This window comes from Gopherus evgoodei, chromosome 1, assembly GCF_007399415.2.
Source record: "Gopherus evgoodei ecotype Sinaloan lineage chromosome 1, rGopEvg1_v1.p, whole genome shotgun sequence".
Classification (NCBI taxonomy): domain Eukaryota; kingdom Metazoa; phylum Chordata; order Testudines; family Testudinidae; genus Gopherus; species Gopherus evgoodei.
In genome coordinates this window covers 361,312,770-361,332,758 of record NC_044322.1, presented here as the reverse complement: position 1 = coordinate 361,332,758, position 19,989 = coordinate 361,312,770, and the positions used below count along the sequence as shown (strand labels likewise).

Here is a 19,989-nt window from a genome sequence, read left to right as displayed (position 1 = left end):
CTGACATCATAATTTGCATCACCCAGCCAACATACCGCTGGGTTAAGGTCGATATAAGTACGTTGCTCAGGAGTGTGACCTACTTATACCGAAGTAAGCATCTAGTGTAGACCTGGCCTTACTTACAAATAAAAATGGATCAGAGGGTGACACACAAGCTGGTGGGAATAGAGAGATGCAAGGAACCCCTGGTGTTTGCAATAAGCTCTGTCTACAAAAGCAACAAAATGTGCCTTCTAGTGTAAAACAAATCAAAAACCAAAACGTGACATCACTGAAATGAGGGGTGGGGATGGAGTCTATGTGGAGGCCAAGAGAAACTTAAAACTGAAGATGTATCTGAAAAATAGGATTGAAACTTAAATTGTATGCCTAATATGCACATGCAGCCATGCAATTTTATGCTCAAAAGGGGTAACTATGCACCAAGGGCCACGTCAACAAGGGATGGGTCCTGAAAGTGCCCTGGAACATGTGTAGTGTTGCTTACTGTGTTGCAGAATGCAACAGGAACTGAAATGTAGTTACTACAAAGGGGACAAATTCTACCACCTAACAGTGGTAGATTAAAGGGAATTAAATGGCCCAAATTTTTAGCCTCAGCTCATGAACCATAATTAAAATGTTCTTTTAATAGGCATGAATCACTTTTGTTAGGGGCTTAAGAGATGATAATGAACTTGAAGCCTTTCTGTTTCAGGTGCATAACTCATCATTATGGTGTGTCATCAACAGGTAGAATCCACAGCAATGCAGATTGCTGCATAATTATTACACGCTTTAGAAGTCTGGTACCAGAGGCATTTCTTAACTAGCTGTCCATGATATTGCTGTTGATAATATCCAATAAAGCCACAGTAACTTCCCAATTCACATACAAGCCCTAACTTCTCCATCATTTAGTAATAAACCTATTTTGAGAGGCATTCAAGCTATATGACGCACATCCCACTGTATCATGTCCAGTTTGTCTTCACTTGTGAATTTAGGGTCCTAACCTGTGAGAAGCTGAGCATCCTGTTGAAGTCAATGGGAGTTGAGTATGCGAATACCTCAAAATAGGCACTCAGATTGCAAGATCAGACCATTTAATTGTTGGCCCTTTGATACAGAGCTATCGCTATACAGTGTCTTGTACACTTCTGGCAATATACAAATGATTAATAATAATGCACATAAACTACTCCCACTGAATTTTGTAGGCACCTAAACTTACTCGGCACCTACGTATTTGCAATAGAACGTTCCCTAGGCACCAATGTTTCTGGCTCTGTGCGTGCGCACTGCTGCCTCCCACTGGGCCCCCAAGTCCCACAGCAATCTACAAACCAGCAGAAGGAAGATGTTTGGCTGCCTAACCACAGGCGGGGCCTGATCCAGTAGGTGTGCTCAAAGGCAGCCTACCAAATTGGGCACCTCAGGCAAATTCACACGGGGCATAACTTTTCTCCCAGTGCGTAGGGTACTCATCGGGGATGTGGGAGAGGTTCAAGTCCTTCCTCCATCTGAGAGGAAGAAGGGATTTGAACTGAGATCTACCAGCTCTTAGGTGAGAGCTCTAACCACTGAGTTATGAGGTATTCTGTTGTGGGGCTCCCTCAATCTCTCCTGTTGAAGCTATTCCACTGTGGAGCAATAATTAATGAGTCATGTGGGCCAGAGAGAGAGTGAGGGAGCACAAGCATGAGAATGACTCTATAGCTCAGTGGTTAGACCACTCACCCAGGCTCCACTCAACCTACTCCAATGATTCTTTAGCTATTTATCCATAGTGGAAAAGCTTCAACAAGAGAGATTGAGGGAGCCCCATAACAGACTATCCTATAGCACAATGATTACAGCACTTACCCAAGAGGTGGTGGATCTCAGTTCGAATCCCTTCTCCCTCCCAGGTGACAGAAGTACTTGAACCAGGCATCTCCCACATGAGTACACCAGCCATTGGGCTACAAGTTATAAGGGATGGGTATCCCAGCTGTGACTTGCTAGCAGAGATGGCACCTCCCTGCAGCCTGAACTTAGACACCTATCTCCTTGAGTGACTTAGCACACATCCCTCTGGTCATCTTCCTCTGGTTAGCTCAGGTGTCTTCCTGCCTGGCATGCTAGCTTTTGTGAATAGCATTCTAAGGCCCCTATCTCTCCCCATTCATTGTATGGGGAGCCTAGGCACCTAACTCAGGGTTTGTGAATCGCAGTGTGTTTCTATGATTTTCTAGACTCCCAAAAGTTGGGGTGGGTTTGATGCTCAACTTAGCAACATCTAACTTCTTTTATGCATCCAGGCCTAGTAACCTGCCCAAGGTCACACAGGAAGTCTGTAGAAGAGCAGGAAATTGAATGGGATCTCCCAAGTCCTAGCTTAGTGCTCTGACCACTGGGTCATCCTTCCTCTCACATGACAGGAATTCTCATAAAGAGAATTATTTAATTAGAGCAAAACTACAAAGGACAATGTTATTCTTTTGGACTGATTATAGACATTCCATGTTTTGTTTTTTGATGATGTTATAATGGTTAAGAAATAGTAATGCCTACCTCTATTTCCAAATGAACACAGCTTGCCAGTCCCTCTCTGGCAATGGATTCTACAGTATCTCTTCCTAATCCATAGTAGTGGCCGCTGTATTTATAGGTTGCAATAAATTTCCCCTGGAATTAAAATGGTGGTGTGTCATGACAATGGAAAGACTGTAATGAAAACAACTTTCCTAAAGAAGCACAGTAAAAATGATTGTTCTAGACTTGGTTACCATTAGTATACCGTTCCACAAAGCCTAAATCATCAGTGATAACAAGGCCACCTGGGGTGTAAAACTTGCAGAGAGCAGCAAAGAATAGGCCTCAAGGGTGCAGGCTTGTACATTGTTTGTGAATAATAAAACATCAGCTCATTGAAAACAAGCAGCTGACAGGTTACAACTTTACATTGGTTATTCATTCACCCTGCAAAGAAGCACAAGATCTAAAGCAAGGGGCATCTTCCTTTGACAAAGCATCAGAATGAATGGCAGCACAGGATAAAAGAGAAGATACCAAAGAGAAAAGTGGATACACAAAGCGAACCTGCAAGGAGAACATATATTTGAGAAGTAAATTTCAACAGTGAAACTTGACAAATAAAACTTTGGTGCCCAGTAGTGTGTGTCCAAAGATAATCTTTGGAAATTAAAACACACTGTCATTGAGAGGTAAACACTAAACATGAGCTCAATGGCTTATGAATGTGTAGGCCTTGTGTATCTACCAGTAACGTACTATCATTGGGTTTTTTGAGCCCAAATTGCATTGGGAGTACAAATACACACCAGAAGCAGTAGCTGGAGACATTCTGTCTATAGAGAGAAGAGAGGCAGGTACAATGCCTGGATCAATCTGCTTCCCTTTAAATCCTGTGCTTCCCATAGGACTCCTAGAACACTGAGAAACATGGCAGGACCCTATCCACAAGCCTCCTTTTGGCTTTCTAGCACCCCTATCCTCCCCCCACCCCACCCCACAGTATTCACATATGCAAATGACCTATTATTTATTAATATTACAATAGTACTTAAAGACTCCAACTGATCTATGTGCCCCATAGTAAAAGGTACTTTAGCTAAACACAATAAGAGACAGTCTAGCTGATGATTTGTACAAATAAATACCTGATTTGCACATGCAGCTGTGCTTACTGGACATGCATATTTGCCACGTAATTGTGCACACATCTCATTTTTTCTGAAATCAGACCTTTAGAGACTATTTTGTTTAAGGGAGATGCAGTGAACTCACTAATACTACAGGATTAGGCCTACCAAGACACAAGTCCAATTCTTACCATGTTCAACATATTGTCAAACACCTCCTGAGAAATGAAGTAGTAATCAAGTCTGTTGTCTTCTCCAAAGTAAGATGCCCTCGTGGTGTGACAGGGGCTGGAAGATATATGGTATGTTAAAGGAACCACCAGTTTTCAATCATTTAAAAAGCTGGGAGTGAAAGAGAAGGAGGGAAGAGCACTAGAAATCATTTTATTTTAAACAGAGAAGAAATATGAGACTATAAAGAGGTGCAAATCATACCACTAATGCTGCATATTTGAAAGACTAACCTATAAATGCAAAAAACCTGTATTAATATAACATTACATTTGGGCTATAAATCCAAACACACAGGACTGTCTGAGTGGAAGCTGTCACAGCACCGTTAAGTAGGGAAGTGATAAATTCATCCTCCCCCGTTTCCTCCTTGGTTATGTTGACACCGGGCTGATAGATAGGAATCTTAGATATAGGAAGGGGTGGTGGGAGGCAGGTTGAGCAATTTATAGAAGTAGCTCAGGGGTCGGCAACCTTTCAGAAATTGTGTGCCGAATCTTCATTTATTCACTCTAATTTAAGGTTTCACGTGCCAGTAATACATTTTAATGTTTTTAGAAGGTCTCTTTCTATAAGTATAAAATATATAACTAAAATTATTGTTTTATGTAAAGTAAATAACATTTTTAAAATGTTTAAGAAGCTTCATTTAAAATTAAATTAAAATGCAGAGCCCCCCAGACCGGTGGCCAGGACCCAGGCAGTGTGAGTGTCACTGAAAATCAGTTTGCGTGCCGCCTTCAGCACACGTGCCATAGGTTGCCTACCCCTGAAGTAGATGGAAGGACCAATGGTGAGCTCCAGTCCCAGCAGTAAGAGGGTATCAGTGCTGGAATCAATGAGGTTGGATGGAAGTAGGGGAGGTAAGGGAGCTATTTAAAATGCACATTTAAATGATATTTAAGGGCAACAATTTGAAGTATCTGACACCTGAACTTTCTTTCGAGATGCGGGTCATACAAATATAAATCTGGCCAAATAGCAAAGTCTCCATATGAAGAAATTTTAGTTTAAAGGCTCCAGTCCCTTCCTAAACATTCTGTTTCACATAAGCACCAGCATATGGTCCTCAGTCACTCCTAACGGTGGATCACATTCCTGAGAGGTGGTACTTTGCTAATAGTGCTTTTGTACCACAGGACAAGCAGAACCAAAATGTTATGCATAGTGTGACAAAGTTCCTCCTCTACCTTGGTGGGTCCTGCGCTTATTGGCAGATTTTGCTCACCTCAGTGATCTTCCCCACAGTCTGGATCAACTCCTCCCGTGTCTGATCAGGAGTTGGGAGGTTTGGGGGGGAACCTGGGCCCGCCCTCTACTCCGGGTTCCAGCCCAGGGCCCTGTGGATTGCAGCTGTCTATAGTGCTGCCTGTAACAGCTGCATGACAGCTACACCTCCCTGGGCTACTTCCCCATGGCCTCCTCCAAACACCTTCTTTATCCTCACCACAGGACCTTCCTCCTGGTGTCTGATAATGCTTGTCCTCCATAGTCCTCCAGCAGCACAGCCTCTCACTCTCAGCTCCTTGTGCCTCTTGCTCCCAGCTCCTCACACCGCACTTCCTCTGCTCTAGCTCCTCCCTCCCTGACTGGAGTGAGCTCCTTTTAAACCCAGGTGCCCTGATTAGCCTGCCTTGATTGGCTGCAGGTGTTCTAATCAGCCTGTCTGCCTTAATTGGTTCTAGCAGGTTCCTGATTACTCCAGTGCAGCCCCTGCTCTAGTCACTCAGGGAACAGAAAACTACTCAGCCAGTGACTAGTATATTTGCCCTCTACCAGACTCCTGTACCACACTGGCCTGGGTCTGTCACAATAGACTTACACTGACAATATTTTGTCTCCTTGACTTTTTGACTGATCCATCCCAGACAAAACATAGCAAAAAATACTTGCATCTAAATATACAGAGCCTGGCTGTGTTATTAAAACACTGATAATGGATGTTAACCAGTTTTGCAAAATACAACTGGACAGACAGCTTGTATGGTGAGCTTTGGGTATTGAAGCCTCAAGCTGGAGATCACAGAATGAAAAAAGGCCATGTCACACTTTGGGGCAGCATTGTCTAGGTCTGGGAACTGTGAGTCTGGGCACCAGATTTCATTCCCACGTGTGACACAAACATGCTTTATTTGGGATGGGTATTGGGTAACTGATGATACATAGAATACTTGTGAGCCTGGTTCTCATTTATACTTAAGCCCTTTCACATTGCCAGAGTAGTGTAAAAGGACCCTGCTGTGAATGAGAATCACATCCTTGTATGTCTATTACTTTCTATGCCAAAATCTATGTGAGTACAGGTACCATTTGCATTCAACTTTGAACTGCTTAGGTTTCTTTCAGTTTTCTTTTCTTCTCCCATAAGTGTTTCTTAATACCATAAACTAGTCATCACCAAGCACAGTTGGTTCCTGGTCAATGACTAAAGCTCCTAAGTGCTACAGCAGTACAAATAAAAAAACCCACCAACAAGGCCCTTCTTGTTTTTATTTCTTTTGAGTTTTTGTAATGAAAATCTTGTAAAACCTCTCTTGTTTCCCTGTAATTTTATTCATTTGATCACAGAAATCTAGGGCTGGACGAGACCTTGAGAGGTCATCTAGTCTAATGGTTTTCAACCTTTTTTGGACCAGGATCCATTTGTAAACATTGGTGACCAATCCCGACCTACTAAATAGCTTGTAGAAAACACACAAGTATTTTGGCCTCAGCATACTTATTACCTACTACATGTAATAATAATAAACAACAACAATAACAATAACAATAGTAATAAGTTAAAGAAGATCAACAGTCAAAGTTAAAGGCAAAAATCAACATCAACAGGAACAGATTAACAACAGTATAATAAATCCTAGGTTGAGAAGTCTGAGCTTGCTGCTCTTTAATGAGTTTATCAAAGTTTGGTGTAATTGTAGTCAATATAATCTGAAGGTTGTGCACCAGCACTCCAAACATTTTAAGCACATTGTCCTATCCCCAGAGATTTAAGGAGAACAATTTTTCTTCTTCCTCCTTGAAACAACCTTCTATGTACTTGAAAACCCCCACAATAAATTAAACACACTTTTAAATATATTTAACATCATTATAAATGCTGGAGGCAAGTGGGATTTGGGGTGGAGGTTGACAGCTCACGACTCCCCATGTAATAACCTCGCAATCCCCTGAGGGGTCCTGACCCCCAGTTTGAGAACCCCTGGTCTAGAGAAGAGTAGACTGAGAGGGGACATGATAACAGTTTTTCAAGTACGTAGAAGGTTGTTTCAAGGAGGAAGGAGAAAAATTGTTCTCCTTAATCTCTGGGGATAGGACAAGAAGCAATGTGCTTAAATTGCAGTAAGATGGTTTAGGTTGGACATTAGGAAAAAAGTTCCTAACTGTCAGGGTGGTTAAGCCCTGGAACAAATTACCTAGAGAGGTTGTGGAATCTCCGTTATTGGGGATTTTTAAGAGCAGGTTAGACAAATACCTGTCAGGGATGGTCTAGATAATACTTAGTCCTGCCATGAGTGCAGGGGACTGGACTCTCGAGGTCCTTTCCTGTCCTACGATTCTATGATTCTTGAAAATTACTTTCCCACAGAAACCAGCAAGATAGTGTGATTTGATACATCTGTATCAGTCTGTAAACAGTCCCTTACTGAAAGACCATCGGTTGTTTGCAGTTTGAGATCTTCTGAGATATCGCAGATTCTTCCCTGTATTGTATCACTGAAGAGAGGGATTGTTTTTAATTTTTTTGGAGCTGACTCACCCAATAATTCAGTGCACATATCAATAGCAGAAGGTAAAATTAACTTCTCAGCGACCGTGGTAGCTTTTTTACATTTCGCAATGCAGCGTGCAAAAGGTAAGAAGCATGCAATGCTTGCTCCCAGATAGTAGATACACATTCAAGTGTTTTTTGTGACATTTCCAAATCTTTCTTTTTTTGTTTAAAAAAAATCAAGAGGCTTATCTTTATAGATAGAGTGCTTTGTCTAGAAATGCCTATGTAACTTTGATGGTTTTAACTTTCATTTGCTAACAGTTCACACCAGATGACACTCTGTGGCCTGTGTTCACCATTTCGGTCCTCAATAATGAAAACCCAAACTTTAAGTAAACAGGGTCATACGTACGATCATTTTTCTTCTCAGGTTGTCATGAATTCCTACTGTCACTTGTACTTGCAGTTGCAACAGAACAGTTTAAAAATGTATCCATTTCACTGACTAAAGACTCACTTTGTGATTAAAATGCACACTCTTCACTGGAAGTTCTCATGGAACATTTATTTCCCATAACTCTTCCCACTTTGCATTCGATTGTCTAATTGATGAGGCTACAAATGGGTCACAGAGGTCACGGCTTCTGTGATTTGATGTGACCTCTGCGACTTCAGCCCCGGGTGGCAAGGCTCTGGGCTCCCCATGGCAGGGCTCCGGACAGCCATGACCCTCTCCTACATTCTTGCAACCCGCTTTTGGGTCACGACCCATGGGTTAAGAAATATTGAACCAGTCCATCCCCTGAAGCAGGACCTTGACCTCCCTGAGATGTTTGTCTAACCTGTACTTAAAAACCTCCAATGATGGGGATTCTACAACCTTCCTAGGTAACTTATTCCTTACTTAACTTATATTTGGAAAGTTTTCCTAATATCTAACCTAAACCTCCCTTTCTGATATTAAGCTCAATAATTCTTGTCCTACATTCAGTGGACACAGAGAACAATTGATCCCTGTCCTCCTTATCACTGCTTTTAAAATATTTTAAAACTGTTATCAGGTCCCTCTTCAGTCTTCTTTTCTCAAGACTAAACATGCAGAGTTGTGTTTTTTTTAACTTTTTCTCATGAGTCAGGTTTTCTAAACTTTTCATAATTTTTGTTGCTTTTCTCTGGACTTTCTCCGATTTCTCCACATCTTTCTTAAAATGTGATGCCTAAAACTTAACACAGTATTCCAGTTGAGTCCTCATCAATGCTGAGCAGAGCAGGACAATTACTTCCTGTGTTTTATATAAAACCCTCCTATTAATATATCCCCGAATAAATAAATATCTAAGTTGGGGGAGGGGTATTCTTTTTTTCCCCTGTATTGAGATCTTAGATTTAACGTGGAATAAACTCTCTTCTTTAATACAACTGAATATTAGTTGTATAAGTTTATAATGCAGATGCTGACAGATCCTTAACTGTAGCAGCACTAGTGTGTGCCACTATTTTATCAGTGAACTATGGCAAATGAGAACAGTGTGATACACATGGACCCTATAAAACTTTAACTTCAAAGGCTTGATTTTCTCAAAGATATTAGAAACGTATCCAGCTTTAAAGGTCATTCCTGAGCACAAACCAGATGGTCTCAGTGTCCGATTTCATTTTATTTATTGTTTTGAAAGACTGTTACCCATTATAACTTTTTTAATTGCAAGGCCATGTTCACATTTGAACTGCCGGGATATCTTACATGAAATACATTTTTAATGAGTGAAATTTAAAACAGTAAGCCATAAAATTGCTGAAATCTCCACTGAATAATTAAAACACAACTTTGCTTTGTAGTTGCAATGTTCTGCTCTGTTAAAATTCTCACTCTCCTTTTTTCTCATACTTAAAACTTTACAGGAATAATACATATAAAAAACAATGCTTTTGGAAAACAGACAGTGCTGGAAAATTCGGGCCAGTTTTCAATTAGTTATAATTTCCAAGCTGGTCTCTCAAAGCACTTGTGCATCACATTTGATTTTTCCAATCTTGTAACCATCACAGCATTTCTGTCAAAAAGTCCTTTGGACTTGCTAGTCATGTGAGTTAATCTAGCAGATCTTCATATTACAGGACTTGAGTTGAAGCAGGTGCCTATTATATAACATCACTGATGGTCAATCTAGGGTTCTATGGTGCTGGGCATCCAAAGAACTAATTCTGCTTCTACATTGTCAGCTATTGTATATGCACTTAGCGCTCTATTCCTATGACATATTACATTAGTGCCTAGAGACCCCATTGTGTTAGGTGCTGTACATATACATAGTAATGTATATAGATGCATACATAGTCATTGCCTTGAGGAACTTATGGTTTAAAATAAGGCTAAATGCAACAAGTGAGTGTAGCAAACAGACAAGAGAGAATTGGAGAGATGATAAGAGCACCCGTAACACATGGCTACATAGATTACTGCAATGTGTACTATATAGAACTACCTTTGAAATGTAGAAGTTACAGCTGGTGAAGAATGAAGGATGCCCATTTGCTTTGCCAGAATTAGCTACAAAAAATATATTATGCTGGTTCAACTATCTTGAAATTTAGACTCTACAGCTGGTGAAGAATGGAGGAATCCCACTTTGTCGGCATTAGCCACAGAAATCATATTGTGATAGTTCAGTAATTACACTGGCATCCTATTAACTTCTGGATGCAATATATACGTGTCCCATATAGATGCACCCTAACACTTCTGTAGTGGGCTGTTTCAGACTGACAATTTCTTGCAATATCCTGAATGAACTTTACTGAATTAAGTTAAACCTTACAGAATTAGTTTTAACATCTTTGGAGTTCATTGTATTAAAAATTCAATTGTGTATGTGTTATCATGGAATTGTACGTATTTCCATGGGAAAGGTAAATAGGAGACGAACAGGGGGTGATTAGGCAAATTCACTCAGGTTGTAACATCTCCAGAGAAGCCACTCCCCTGGCAAAGTATACATACAATATTTCCAACTGGATTCTCCAGGGACTGACAGACAAGGAAATAATTTTTGGATAAATAGGCTGGTCTTAAATTGGCTCACGGCCTTCTTCCTGATTCAGCAAATGGACAGAACCCCTGGTCCTCAGCAGGTCCCAATCCTCAGGGTAGTGATTGAAGGACTGGGTCCTCCAGAATCGATGTTAGGGTTGGGGTTATTCTGGCAAGCTTTTGGGATGCATGTAAGTTCTTTTATTGTTTTAGTACATTTTCTCTGTAATGCTTTGTACCTTAAGACTAAAGTAGGCTTGCCTAGGAAGTGCTGCATGGTAACTTATATCTGTTGAAAATCACTCTGTTGTCTCTGAAGAGAAAGCAAGCAGGTGTCCTTGAGCAACCTGACTGTGCTGGGAAATACAGAGGGAAAGGAAGGGAACTATGCAGCCTGGGAATACCCTGGTCCACAGGTTTCCATCCAGAAAGGCAATAGCTGGAGAGCTGGAAGCCAGGAATAGGTGCCCTTGCTGAACTTGGGGGGAAATACAGGTGCAGTTGAACTGTGACACTGTTCATAATAATATGAACTAAAGAATAAGTTCAGATGAATTGATGGATGGACAGACAGATAAAAGGAGCAGTAAAAAGGTGCTGATTTTGCTTTTCAGTTCACCTTTAAAGGAATCTTGATAATTTATACACCATATTAAAAAATAGGTAGATATTATATCAGGGGTCGGCAACCTATGGCATGCGTGCCAAAGACAGCACGCGAGCCAATTTTAATGGCACGCCACTGCCTGCTGGGGACTCCGCGTGCCATTAAAACTCCTGCCTGGAGCGGCAAGCCACAGGGTCCGTGGTCCCGGGCTAGAGTACTGGGGCCGAATGCAGCAAGCTGCCAGCCCTCTCCCGCCTTCTCCCCTCCCCTGGAGCCCTGCCGCTGCGCGCGCAGAGCTCTGGGGACCGGGGCTGCTCGCTCCCGTGGGGCAGCGTTTGGCTCTGCAGGGATGAAAAGACGCTCCTCGCTCACCCAGAGCCCTGCCGCCATGCACGCAGCGCTCTGAGGGGCGGGGCTGTGTGCTCCTGCGGGGTAGTGTATCTGGCTCTGCTTGGAGCCTCAAGGTAAGGGGTCCAGGACTGGGAGGAGTGGATAAGGGGTGGGGGCTGCTGGGACTGAGCGGCTCAGCTCACTGCTGCTCAGGGGTTCCATCTGCGGCCCCTGCCAGCCGGGATTCTGGCTGCTGGACCCGCTCACCCTGCTGCGGGGCTGGGTCCCAGCCCTGCTCACATACAGTGGGTATCTACGTTCTCCCTGGTTCTGGCCCAGTCTTTTCCTCTCTCTGTGCTGAGCTGAGGTGGGAGTGCACTGAGCACAGAGCTAGGGGTGCAGGGTCTGGCCAGGAGCTAGAATGAGGGAGTGGGCAGAAGGCTTAGGTGTGGGGGCACTTACCTGGGCAGCTCCCATGTGCTGTGAGGAGGTGTAGCTGGGAATGTGGGGGGGGAGTGCAGGAGCTCCCATTTGGTGCTCAGGGTGAAGGTGGGGATGTGGGGGGTACATTGGGTGTGGGGGGGCTGGTGACATGGGGGGGTGCAGGTATCAGGGCGGGGGGGATGGGGATGTGTGGGGATGCCAGAGTCAGGGCTGGGGTCCTGGCGGGGTGGTGAAGAGGTCAAGCAGAGGTCTGGGTGTGCATGAGGGAGGTACAGGGCCAAGGGCAGGGGCCTGGGGTGTGTGTGGGGATGGGGGTGCGGGGCTCAGGGAGAGGGCTGGGGGTGAATGTGGGGGGAGGGGTCAAGACTCAGGGCAGAGGGCTGGGTGACTGCCCACCTCAGAACCTCCAACCCCCTCGCTCCTTGTCCCCTGACTATCCCCTCCTGGGACCCTGCCCTAACTGCCCCCCAGGACCCCATCCCCTATCTAAGCCTCCTGCTCCTTGTCCCCTGACTGCCCCCTAGACCTTACCCCCTACCTGTCCCCTGACTGCCCCAACCCTTATCCACACCCTCACCCCTCGCTCCTTGTCCCCCTGACTATCCCTCCTGGGACCCCTGCCCCTAACTGCCCCCCAGGACCCTATCCCCTATCTAAGCCTCCCTGCTCCTTGTCCCCTGACTGCCCCCCTAGGACCTTACCCCCTACCTGTCCCCTGACTGCCCCAACCCTTATCCATACCCTCACCCCTCGCTCCTTGTCCCCTGACTATCCCTCTGGGACCCCTGCCCCTAACTGCCCCCCAGGACCCTATCCCCTATCTAAGCCTCCCTGCTCTTGTCCCCTGACTGCCCCCTAGGACCTTACCCCCTACCTGTCCCCTGACTGCCCCAACCCTTATCCACACCCTCCACCCCTAGCTCCTTGTCCCCTGACTATCCCTCCTGGGACCCCTGCCCCTAACTGCCCCCCAGGACCCCATCCCCTATCTAAGCCTCCCTGCTCCTTGTCCCCTGACTGCCCCCCTAGGACCTTACCCCCTACCTGTCCCCTGACTGCCCCAACCCTTATCCACACCCTCACCCCCTCGCTCCTTGTCCCCTGACTATCCCCTCCTGGGACCCCTGCCCCTAACTGCCCCCCAGGACCCCATCCCCTATCTAAGCCTCCCTGCTCCTTGTCCCCTGACTGCCCCCCTAGGACCTTACCTCCTACCTGTCCCCTGACTGCACCAACCCTAATCTACCCCCTCACCTCCAGGCAGACTCCTGGGACTCCCATGCCCCATCCAACCGCTCCCGCCCCTGACAGGACCCCCAGAACTCCAGATCCATACACCCCTCCCCTTCCCCCTGCCTGCCGCAACCCCTCTCCACAACCCTGTCTCCTGACAGCCCCCCCATCCCGAACTTCCAACTCATCCAACCCCCCAGGTCCTTGCGCCCTGACCACCCCTCCAGGAGACCCTCCTCCCTAAATGGCCCCCCCAGGACCCTCCTTGGTCCCTGTCCACTCCCTGTCCCCTAACAGACCCCAGAACTCCCATGCACACCATCCACCCCCAGCCTGCTCCCTGACTTCCTTCCTCAGAGACCCCCGCCCCTAGCCACCACCCCCTTCGGGATCCCACCCCTATCCAACGCACCCTGCTCCCTGTCTCCTGACTGCCCCCACCCTTATCCACTCCCCCCAGTCCCGGACCCCTTACCTTGAGGTCTCCAAGCAGAGCAGATACACTACCCCTGCAGGAGCGCACAGCCCTGCCCCTCAGAGCGCTGTGCGCGTGGCGGCAGGGCTCCGGAGCAGAGGAGCGTCTTTTCATCCCCACGGAGCCAAACGCTGCCCCACGGGAGCGAGCAGCCCTGGCCCCCAGAGCTCTGCGCCCGCGGTGGCAGGGCTCCAGGGGAGGGGAGAAGGTGGGAGAGGGGCCGGCGGCTTGCTGCATTCCGCCCGGTGCTCCAACCCAGGACCACGGACCCCGCGGCTTGCCGCGCCGGGCAGGATTTTTAATGGCATGCAGAGTCCCAGCAGATAGTTGCGTGCCATTAAAAATTGGCTCGCATGCCATCTTTGGCACGCGTGCCATAGGTTGCTGATCCCAAGCCCAGATCAAGTACGAGACAGAACGCTTTGCAATCGGGGCAGCTCAGGCACCAGCGCTCCAAGCACGTGCTTGGGGTGGCACACCACGGGGGGCCCTCAGCTGGTCACTGGAGGGCGGCAGGCAGGCTGCCTTCAGCGCATGCCTGCGGAGGGTCCGCTGGTCCCGCGGCTCCGGTGGCACTCCACCAGGCATGCCTGTGGAGAGTCCGCTGGTCCTGTGGCTTCGGTGGAGCCGCGAGACCAGCAGACCCTCCGCAGGCATGCCGCCGAAGTCAGCCTGCCTGCCACTCTGCCAGCGACCAGCAGAGTGCCCACCATGGCACGCCGCCATGCTTGGGGTGGCGAAAGTCTAGAGCCAGGGCCGGCGCTACCATTTAGGCGCCTAGGCAATCGCCTAGGGTGCCAGGATTATTTGGGGGGCGGCATTTTGCCGGGGAGGCGGCAGGCGGCTCCGGTTGACCTGCTGCAGTCATGCCTGCAGAGGGTCCGTTGGTCCGCGGCTCCGGTGGAGCTGCCGCAGTCATGCCTGCGGACGGTCGGCTGCTCGCGCGCGGCTCCGGTGGACCACCTGCAGGCATGCCTGTGGGAGCTCCACCGGAGCCACGGACCAACGGACCCTCCACAGCAATGACTGCGGCAGCTCCACCGGAGCCGCGGGATCAGCGCGGGGGCAGCGAAATGGCCATGCGCCTAGGGCGCGAGGAAACCCTAGCGCCGGTCCTGTCTAGAGCCGCCCCTACTTGCAATGACCATTTAACAGTGTTCTGTAACATTTAACTTTAAAAAAAAAAAAAGGGCAACAATTTGAGCCTTGACCACAATCCATTATCTCTTAAACTGAGGGAGTAAATTTACCTGTATCTGAAGAAATTGTTGAACTGTCTGCAGATTCTGTGACAAAGTTCCCGCTTTCCACAGGCCACGGGTCCAACTAATATTAACATGGGGTAGGGAGCATCAAGACTAGGCAAAGTGCTGCAAGGAGAAAAAACAAACAAGGCACTATTACACTTCCTACAATGGAGACCTAGCATCATATAGGTCTTTGGGAACAGCATATCATCAGCGATCTAATCTAATCTATGCGGTTGTCGGGGGAACCAAACTGGCTTCAAGCCTGAGCTTGATAAATTTGCGGAGGGGATGGCATGATTAGACTACCTTCAATGACATGTAGTTGATCTGCGACTGCTAGCAACAAATATCTCCAATGGCCAGTGATGGGACGCTAGATGGGGAGGGCTCTGAGATACTACAGAGAATTCTTTTCCAAGTGTCTGGTTGATGGGTCTTGCCCACATGCTCAGGGTCTAACTGACTGCCATATTTGGAGTTGGGTAGGAATTTTTCCCCAGATCAGATTGATGTAGACCCTGGGAGTTTTTCATATTCTTCTTTGGCATGGCTCACTTGCCGGTTTAAACTAGTGTAAATGGTGGATTTTCTGTCACTTGAAGTCTTTAAATCATGATTTGAGAACTTCAGTAAATCAGCCAGAGGTTAGGGATCTATTACAGGAGTGGGTGAGTGAGGTTCTGTGGCCTGCAACATGTAGGATATCAGACTAGATGATCATGATGGTCCCTTCTGGCCTTAATATCTATGAATCTATAATATTCATGTCATTCACTGCATAGACAAAGAAATCAATGGAAAATCAAGTGTGTGCATTTATGCATGATTTAAACATGAAAACAACACAAATATATCATTAAAAAATCCCATAGCATTTTTTGCATAAAGAAGGATGTTAAACCTGGTGTATCCTACTCAAAATGTACTTAGATTTACTGTCTTTTCTTGAAATTCCCTCTGCAGTTACGTTGCTGTGGACTATTAAGAGTTGCCCAGCTCCACTCAGACATGGCAATATTTCAATGATGGGATAATTGCGCCTTGACCATATTTAGGATCGATTCTGCAAACCTTTTTAACTCTCACGGAAGTACTATGATCTCATTGACTTGAAGGGTTTGCAGGATCAAGGTGATAGTTTGTAAGTGCTCTACAAATGGGATGAAGGACACTAAGGATTATGGGCCCAATCCTGTGTAGCACTAAGCACCCTTAATTCCCACTGCCAAAGCACTCTGCAGGATAGGATGCAAAGTGTTTGCAGAAACAACCGAGGCCTAACTTTAGGTGCCCATTTTTACAATATTTTAGCTTAATCCGTATTAAGTGGCTTGATTTTCAGAAGTGCTGAGCATTTCAGCAGCTCCCTTTAAAGTCAGTGGGCTTTTGTAGATGCTCTGCACTTTTGAAAGTGAGACCTCTTATAGGTGCCTACATATGGAGTGTAAATTCAGACATTTTGTTTTGAAAATCTACCAGAGATGTTAAGATTACGTCATTTGATGTGACAAACACCAGCTGAAATAATTTTTAAAAATCCCACCTTTTTTGAAACTAATAAACAGCTGACCCAGTTATATTTTCTTTTTAAAGAAAACAAATCACATCTAGGTTCCGAACTTCAGACTAATGTGATTTAAAATAGCTGAGTATAAATCCCTGAAAACAGAGTGTATAATGGAACAGCAACAGAAGTAGATGATTAATCTATCTGAAATAATGTTAGCTGTTAAGCATAAGTGAAGGAAAAAAATTAGATAATCAGAGTAATGGCTTCTCTCCTGCAACAGCTCATACCAGCAAACAGTTCTATCTGTATAGGTACTGATATAATACCATACTCTCTTTGTGCCTCCAAAGCATTAATGAATTTCTTTATCACACCATTCCTGTGAAGTAGGGAATACTATCCTCACTTTACAGATGAGAAACAGAGACACAGATTAGATTTTAAGTGACTTGTCCAAGGTCACAGAGGGATTCTGTGGCTAAACTGACAACTGAACCAAGGTCACTTGCATCCTAGCCTAGTGCCCTGTTCTCTAGGCCAGTGTTTCTCAGCGACCGGGTCTGTGGATTAGCACCAGTTCCTGAGATCTCGCTGACACAGTTTAAGAAGGCAGCAAGCCAATCCCTGGTATTAAAAACGTTGAGAAACACTGCTCTAGACTACCCTTATACCCTTGGAGTAGGACGTCAGTAGAACCCCTCAGTAGAAGAAGAGGTTACTCACCTCGTGCAGTAACTGGAGTTCTTCAAGATGTGTGTCCATATGGGTGCTCCACTTCAGGTATACATGCGCCCTGTATCTTTTTGGTAGCAGTGCCCATTTGGCCCACACACGTACCCTACACATCCTCATGCCCTTCACCGAGGCTACGTAAGGCTGCACAGTGAACAGCCCTCAGTTCCTTCCTCATTGCAAAGTCCCACAAGGGAGACTCCGAAACTGAGGGGAAGGAGGGCAGGTACTGGAGCATCCTAGAGACACACATCTCAAAGAACTCCAGTTATTGCATAAGGTGAGTAACCTTCTCCTTCTTCTTTAAGCAGTGTCCTTATGGTGACTCCTGAGCTGTATCCACTTACAGAGGAGGGCGCTTCAGAGCAAACTCCAGTATTGAAGAGAGAACTGCACTGCGAACTGCAGCACTTGTCTAACGGCATGAACCAGAACATAAAGGTTAGAGAAAGTCTGTACAGAGATTCATGTTCCAGCTCTGCAGATTTCAGCTTCTTTTGGGACATTTGGAACATCTTTGAGTAAAGCCACTGTATAGACTGTGACCCTGTAGAATGCTCCCCACTCTAGGGGGAGGTTGAATGTCAGCCAAGTCATAACAAGCAATAATACACCCAGAAATCCACCCTGAAAGTCTTTGCATGGGGATTGTGGATCCCTTGGATCTGTTGAAATTCAGAATGTATTTTAGGTAAAAACCTAGGAACTGGTGTAATAAGACCTTTTCATTGTACCTGGAGGTCTGCCATTAAGGCCCCCAGTTCCCTGACACTCTAGGCAGAAGTGATAGCCACCACTCATGGTGCACGGTAGTCTAATGAGGCAATTAAGGCAAGTTCAAGTCCTAGATTGGAGTAAGGGGAAAAGATTCATTAGACCTCTTAGAAATCTTGACATAAGATAACTGAAAACTGAAAAACCTTCTACGGATGAATGAAAGGCAGTTATATCTTCCAAGTTAATTTTGGCAGAGGTCATAGAAAGCCCTGATCTTTTCAATTCAATAGGTAGTCTAGGACATTGGAAAGAGAAGAGCAGGCAGGAGAAACTTGATGGGTACATTAAAAGATTCTTTCATTTTTTAAGGTAAATGCATCCCGTAGACGCCTTCCTGCCGTTTACCAATACCTGTTGCACATCTGATGAACAAGACGACGCTTGCCCACAAAACCATTAAGGAGCCATGCTTGGAGCTGCAGAACATCCCGGTTGGGGTGAATTGTCCCACTGATATCATCAGACATCTCGCAGGGACTGGTCAGAAGCCACCAGGTGGGTGACAGGTAAGTTGGATAAGGTAAGGATACCAGACTTGTCTTGGCCAGTTGGTGCAATCAGAATGACTTTGGGCTTGTTTCCTTGATCTTGCTGAGGATTTTCAAGAGCAATGGCATGGTCGTTATGCATAAAGGAGACACTTCACCCATGAGATGAGGAAGGCCTCTCCTGGTGATTGGGGATCAAGTCCCCCTCTCAAACAGAATCTGTTGCATTTTCCATTGGCTGCAGTGGCACAAAGATTGACTTTTAGACACCTTTAGGTTAGAAATATGTTGTGGAGGGCTTAAGAATCCAACTCCCATTTGTAACTCTCGGAGAAGCATCTTCTGAGGTTGTCAGCGGTGGTGTTCTGAATGCTCAGAAGATAAGCTGCTGAGATGATGACTATCTGGTTGGCTATGTGCCAATTCAATAATTTCATCAATTCAGCACAGAGTGATGGGGAACATGTCCCATCCTGACAATTGATGTAAAACAGGCAGGCCATGTTGTCTGTCATGATCTTGATGGATTTGGCTCTGATCAAGGGGAGGATGTGGGAGCAAGCCCTCCTGTTTGCTCTTAGTTCCAGAATGTTTATGTGCAGAAGGACTCTCTTAGGTAGACCATTTGCCCTGGTCCAAAAGGAGCTCCCCAATCCAAGAGGGCTATGCCTGATGTTATAACAACAGTTGGAGGAGCCTGAAAGAAAGGAACTCTCAAAGATCTCTTGGAAGGGTATTCCACCAATTAAGCTTGCCAAACTTGCCAGGAACAAAGACCTTCTTTGAGACTGTGTGTGTTTTGGTATGTAACTGTCCTGAGCCATCCCTGGAAATTTCAGAGATATAATTTGGCATGTTGGGTTACAAAGATACATGCTTCCATATGACCAACAGCTGAAGACAATTTCTTGCCACGGTTTGAGGACTTATCTGAATTCTCTGCCAGCAAGAGTTTTTTTAGGTTCATGAAATTGTCCCCAGGAAGGTAATTTTGCCTGTTATGGCTATCTGTTGAACTGTGGTCAAAACACACTTTTCAGGAGTGAGTTGGAGGCCTAAGCTGTGGACCTTGTGGTTTGCAATGCCTATAGGACCTCATGATGAGAATGACCTCTGAGTACTCAATCATTGAGATAAGGGAAGATGATTATCCCTAGATGACAAAGATGGGCAGATATGACCGACATAACCTTTGGGAATATCTTTGGGGCAGAGGAGAGGCTGACAGGCAGCACATAGTAGTGGTTGTGATTGACTATGAAACAAAGAAACCTCTTCTGAGAGGGATGAATTACAATGTAAAAGTAGGTGTCTTGAAGGTCAAGATTTGCAAATAAAACTTTGTAATCTGGGGAGTCACCATCCTGAATTTCTGATGTTTTACACAGTTGTTCAGATGGCCTCCAAAACCCATTGTCAGCTGTTATGCTCTCCCAAGCAGGTTGAAATTGGGATTGACCATGTCCAAAGAGGGGAAGGAAGTTGGGATGATGAAGCAACAAGGCTCTGTTGAGAGGGTGGTTCAGACTGTGGATCA

At 45.7% G+C, this 19,989-nt stretch overlaps 1 protein-coding gene across 1 annotated transcript in view; it reads right to left on the bottom strand.

The window, feature by feature from the left end:
• Nucleotides 1-19,989, bottom strand: part of LRGUK (leucine rich repeats and guanylate kinase domain containing) — a 79,753-nt gene that overhangs the window by 28,322 nt on the left and 31,442 nt on the right. Inside the window, 3 exon segments of the mRNA XM_030575954.1 lie at nt 2,539-2,652; nt 3,821-3,917; nt 14,946-15,065. Coding sequence (XP_030431814.1) covers nt 2,539-2,652; nt 3,821-3,917; nt 14,946-15,065 — 331 coding nt within the window.